A 6,204-nucleotide genomic window follows, 5' to 3' on the forward strand; every position below is an offset into this window, starting at 1 on the left:
TAGTGACTAGTAATACTTTAGTGTTGTCTGAGATTAAATAGAAATGGGGGGAAAAAGTTGCAGTGAGAATTTGTATGCCTAGGTTTATCCTTGCATAACTCAAAAATAGCTGAATGGGTTTACCTCAAACTTCCCCAAAGAATCACAATTACCTTAGGGCTAAGGCCAAGTTTAATATTGTCACCCGAGAAGAAATTAACTGTAGTGTTTGTGATTTAGGAACATTCGAATTAGAAAACACTTCATTCTACTTTTAAAGATGCAGCAAATAAGAAGTAGGAAGAGATCATTAATAATGGAAAGATGTGAAAGTGCGAATAGCTGCTTTGGATAATGACATTAACTTTATTGCCCCGATACTCTCTGCAGTCTATTGTCTTATTAACAGGATTCGGTGATATCCTAGCTCTTTTAATTTGTAGTAAAAAACAACAACAACCACCCAAAACCCACCAAACTCAACATTAGTTTTGGAAAATTACTCCAGGCCTCATACCGGATAAGAGGAAGATGTTTTGTTAATTTCAGTATCAGTTCAGCAGTGAACCTAATTTGAATTTCTGGGATGGAACAAATCATGTTCTCTAAAAACAAAGTACTGGAAAAAGAATTCATTTGAACTGCTTCTAAGATCATACGTGAGGATGGAAGACAGAAGAAGGACTTGATTCAGGAAGGAGCTTGAGAATGAGCTACTTGTTATAAGGAAAAAGAGGTATCTTCTATTTAAAAAAATCCACATACAGATCTGGGGAAAAAAACATATTCTTCACAGATTGTAGTGGGAACAATGGAGATTAAGTTGTGGGAATACAGTACAGCATTAGGAAACTTTTGATGGGAAACACTTGAGATCCTACTGAAGTCTAACAAGCCTGGGGAGCAGATGCTTTTCACCCGCATCAATTGTGCTGTTACTCTGGATGTGCTTGGATACTGTGTCTATGTCATAATAGGGCTGACACATTTCCTTCATGTTACATGCCTCAGTTTGAAAACCATGGTCCTGTCTCTGTCCATGCTGAAAATCAGTTTTGAGGAGGGAGAGGCTGAGGCAGCTTCTGGCATTGGGCCTCAGCATTGGATGCACTATAGTTATAAACCAACTGTGTGTTTGGAGAAGATAAAGAGAAAAGAAACAGGACATTGCTAAACTTATTATCTTTTAAACAGAGGTGAGCAGATGTACCTACTACTACTGAAGAATACTATTCAACTTGATTTTAGATAGCTTTGCTCACTGTACCCCCAAACTGCTTACAGGATTGTTTAATCCAGACCTACATGGAAATAATAACTGAGATTAAGAGAAATTAAAAGGCCTCTGCAAGAGAGAAAAGATGGGTGTGGTTCATCACTTGACATTACTCTGGTCAATCTCTTTTTTTGGTCATTACTCATTTTTCTGGTCAGTCTCTTCTCTGTCAATCTCTTTTCAAATCTCATTTTACATAGGACTGATTTACCACTGTTACTCCAGTTTTACCTTGATTTCCATGGAGTTACTGATTGGATATCACTGATTGGAAAATGTCAATCACTTTTCAAATCTCAATCAATGACACAGAGAGAGACAGAGAGAATAACAGTGAATTTGACTTGGAGGCTTAGTATATATAGTAGATTCTTAGATTCCAAGGCCAGGATGGACCATTGTAATCTAAGATGCCCTCCTGTATAATACAGGCCATAGAATTTACCCCAAATAATTCCTAGATCAGATCTTTTAAAAAATCTGAAAAAGATCTGATCTTGATTTAAAAATTGTCAGAGATGGAGAATCCGCCCTGAACTTTGGTAACGTGTTTATGCTACACTAGAGATAATTAGCCATGAATCAATGACCCCTATCTTTGCTCTCTGATATTGAGATCACTGCATTCTTATTAATGATCAGTTAGACAAAAAGCAGAGACTCAACTCTTAGCTGAGGCACTCAAGAGGTTAAGTAAGAAAATCGAGGCGTGTGCAAAGTTAAGAAAATTAATATATAGAAAAGACATGAATTAGTAATAGATTCAGGAACTTATTAGAAAAAAGAGGGTGCAGCCTCAGAAGTCAAAGGAACTCCAATAATTTATGAGGTAATTGTAGATAGTCTTAGTGAAGGAGAAACCAATGGGGCGGGGGGGAGAGTTAACAGAGGTTATGTGAAAGAAGCTAAATTATTATGATCTTTTGATTCCCAGACAGCATCACGAGCAGTTATATTGCTTCAGTTAACAACAATGTAAAGTCTAGTAGAATTATGTCAGAATTAGCTGAAGTACAGTTTTTAAAGCCTACAATAACACCTCTCCATAAAAAGTGGTTTAACTCACTCTCCCCAGACATAAGTCAAAATGATGAAAAGTTGTGCTGGGAATTTTCTTGGCAATACCCAGATATGACTAGTCCCACAGCTCAGGTTTGACCAGGGTGACATGCTCTGGGCTCTTTCTCAAAAATTATGCCAAGTTTGTATTGCTGCTGGAGGAGTAATTTTGCTGATCTCAATTCCCACTGGAAGCAGCAGTATGGACCACTGAAAAGCTAAAAATGAGCATATATTCTTTTTCTTGATTGCAAAGAGAACTCAGTGAGATAGGTGTGATTTTTAGAAACTTCCTGGAAAGGGACACAGCCAGGGCCAACATTTTCAAACTTGGTTGCTTAACATTAGGTCCTGAATCCACATGCAGGCACTGAAATAGAAATGGGCCAGGTTTTCAGAGGTGCTGAGCAGCCCTAGCTCCTACTGACTTTGGTGGCATTTGTGAGTGTAGAGCAGTTCTGAAAATGAGGCTATTTATATATCTGATGCCTAAATATGGAGCTAAACACCTAATTCTAGGCTCTCACTTTTGAAAATCTTGGCCAAAATTCTTAGTGAAATCTGTCTCAATACAGAGGTCCACTTGTGAAATGGAAAGTAAACTAATACAGCAGATAGGCCTTAAGCCAGACTGGGTGAGTCCTTGCTCCATATGTGGCTTACAAACATACACAAAGATGTTCCCTGCTCCAAATGGCTTATAACACAAGACGAAAAGTTAATCAGGAGGAGGTGCCGAGGTTTTGGAGACTAGAAGAAGGTAGGGAGTATCCCTAGAAGAAGTGTGTTTCACAGAGGAATTTGAAGGAATCAAGAGAAAAGCTGTCTGGCAACACATGAGACAACCTACTAGAAGATGCAAAGGAGCGTAGAAGAGAAGGACTGAGCAGACTGGGAAGAGTTCACAGATGGAGGAGTCATAGTTGAAAATGAGGACAGAGGTGTGGGGAGGTGAGATATTACATGGGTTTGAAGGTGAGGAGAAAGAGTTTATTAATATAGTTAAGTCTCTTTTGCCAAAAGTGTTCATAGCACTTTAGAGGCAGACAAGGGCCCTACACAAGAGCTGAATAGGCTGAATTGGATGCAGTAAGTGACAGGAAGCCAGCTGGTGGATACAAGGAGGGTTGCAAGAGGAAGGTGACATGAGCAGCAAAATTTGGTCCAAGTGAAGGAGGAAAAGTAAGAGGAGGAGAGGACTGTCTCAAGTTTCTGTGCTTAAGTTGTGGTCAAGCAGTGGGAGCAGTAAGAAAACGGGTTATGGTTATGTGAAAAAGAAAGAAGCAATAGGACTTATTAGCAAGAAACAAGAACTGGGGAGAGGGGAAGCTAAAGAGTCAAATATAATACCAAAACTGTAAGTCTGGCGGACAGGAAGACCGGTAGCACTGCCAATGGATCCAGACAAAGGAACAGAATGAAGAGGGATCGGAAGGAAATATTAGGAATTCTTTTTTAGAATGACTATTTTTGAGATGGTGGCAGAACATGCAAGAGGATCATCTATGAAAAACCAGAAGCCGGTGCTGTGGTTCAGTGCCGTGTTTTTTGTTCTGTTTTTTGTCATTTTGTGTGTGCATGTTGTACCATTCTGTGCTCTAAATCTTCAGAGATTTATACATTTTTTTTATTCAGTCTCACCTCCTGCATAATACAGGCCACAGAAATTCACCTAGTAATTTCTGCACCAAGGACTGAATTTTCAAAGGTATTTAGGTACATAAAAATGCAGACAGCTGCTTTTGAAAGGCCCACTGAGCAAGTTAGGTGCCTGACTCCCACCGATATCAATAGAAGTCAGACATCTAACCCGCTAAGGTACTTTTGAAAATTGGACCTAAACCTATAACATCTAATAACTCATTTGCTTGTGAATAGGCTGGGGATGAAATAGTATAAGGAGCTAGAGTCCTGTCTTTTAGTCCCTTAACTATGCTCAGGATGAAGTTGTATTGTGCACAAAAAAGCTGGTAGATATAGTAGTATTAGTTTTGCCAGTGTCTGAAAAATTGTTTTCAGCCAACACACCCATTCTGATAGAGGCTGATCAACGAACAGACTTTGAGAATTCACTTATTTCTTGTCAATTGAGTTCAGTTCTGTCTTTGAACTTCGTAACTAATCTTGTTTATTTGTATTCCATATTCTAGCAGTCCTGACTGAGCCTTTCCACAGACCCCGTTCTATCTACTCCTTGCTAAGGAAAACAGTCTACTATATAATTATTGAAGAAAATCTTTTCATGCAGACTTCTTCACTTCGCTGTCAGCCCAAGTTTACTTTTGATCTGATGAATCACCAGATGCAACGGGTAGAACCAGATATGGATTACATTCCTCCACGGGTCAAGCTAAGTGATGAGACATTTGTCTTTGTAGATGGCAAATGGGTGAGTGAGACCTATAATCGGCCACCTTTTGCTTCCCAACAGAAACATTACAACAAGAAGATGCAGAACGATTGGACTCTCTGGGAGGAGAACAAAGCACTCTGGGAAGAGAACAAGGCCCTCCGGATTGAAAACAAGGCCCTTCGGGAGGAGAACAAAACTCTCCAGTGCCTCCGGACACAGAACAAAGCTATCCAGGTCATTTATGATGAGACCCTCCAGCAGGTTCTCCAGGAGAACAAGCCCTTCCCCATCTTCCGAGGAAGGAACATAGGCTTTCAGGCCAGCCAAGAGAACAAGTCCCTTCAGGTTGTTCGGGAAAAGAATATGGCTTTACAAGTACTCCGGGAGGAGACCCAAGCTGTTCCAGTCTTCCAGAAGGAGACTGAAGCCACTCCAATCAAGGAGGAGAGCAAGGATGACAGCAAAGCCAACCCAATCCAAGATGAGAGCAAAGCTGGCTCAGCCCTCCAGAAAAAGAGTAATTCTGTCCAGGACATCTGGGAAGAAAGCAAAACTGTCCCAGTTCAGGAGGAGAATAAGGCTGCCCCAGGCATCCAGGAGGAAAATGTGGTTCTTCAGGCTGTCCAAAAGCTAAACCAAACCCTCCAGGCCCTGCTAAAAGAGAACCAGACTCTTCTGGAAGAGAAAAAGGCAATCCAGGTTCTTCGGGAAGAGAACAAAGTCTTCTGGGAAGAGAACAATAAGTTGAAGCTGCAGCTAACTGTAGTGAAATGCACAGTGTCAGAGATTATGGCCCGGATGGAAATACTGCAAAAGGAGCTCAATGCCCTTTCTCCTGTGCAGTGTAATGAGATGAGGAAGCCAGACAGGTGCTGGTAAATGAATATCAGCAAGAAGAAATGTGCAGCTTGGTGCTAAAGACTTGCTAGATCACATTTGATGAAAAAGCTCTCTCCTCGTTTCTAATAAAGTCCTGGTGGAGATTCAGAAAAAAACAGATTGGGGGAATATTGCTTTATTCTGAGACTTGCATGTATTGCTTTATTTTATCTTCTTGTTTCCTCCTGTGATAACATGCATATTGGTGTGTGTCATGGAGTTGCTGTGTCAGCCATATTTCCTAGCCTCACATAAGCAAAAATTTCATTCACTAGGGATTGATAGATTTTAACTCTTAGGAGATCATAGGATTACCAACCAAGTGATTTTTTTTTTTAAACTGTAATTCTAAGGATAAATAATAAGGCCTAAATGTGGCTTTTGATTCTGGGTGTCTAACATGAGATGCCTTAAAGGGTCTTGTTTTATAGAGGATGACTGCTCAACACTTTCTGTAAATCAGGGCCCTTCCAAGAATTTCTATATATTATAGATGATGATTTCCTAACTCAAGTTCCATCCAACACAGAGGAATTCTATCTAAGACCTCGTCTTGATTGATTGAAGAATGGATCACAGAACTAAAAATTAATGGTAACATAGGTACAAGTGATTATGACTTGATCATATTTATAATATTCTAACAGAATAAAGTCAA

At 39.9% G+C, this 6,204-nt stretch overlaps 1 protein-coding gene across 1 annotated transcript; it reads left to right on the top strand.

Moving 5' to 3' along the window:
* The first annotated feature begins 4,604 nt into the window (after positions 1 to 4,604).
* On the top strand, positions 4,605 to 5,546 carry CBY2 (chibby family member 2). Its single transcript, XM_032790003.1, has one exon. It carries the CDS (start codon positions 4,605 to 4,607, stop codon positions 5,544 to 5,546), a length of 942 nt encoding a protein of 313 aa, XP_032645894.1.
* Positions 5,547 to 6,204: the final 658 nt, after the last annotated feature.

This window comes from Chelonoidis abingdonii, chromosome 1 (genome assembly GCF_003597395.2).
Source record: "Chelonoidis abingdonii isolate Lonesome George chromosome 1, CheloAbing_2.0, whole genome shotgun sequence".
Lineage (NCBI taxonomy): Eukaryota > Metazoa > Chordata > Testudines > Testudinidae > Chelonoidis > Chelonoidis abingdonii.

What these genes read in the sequence shown, in the direction of transcription:
- CBY2 (XM_032790003.1), top strand. Translation starts at nt 4,605, where the DNA reads ATGAATCACCAGATGCAACGGGTAGAACCAGATATGGATTACATTCCT.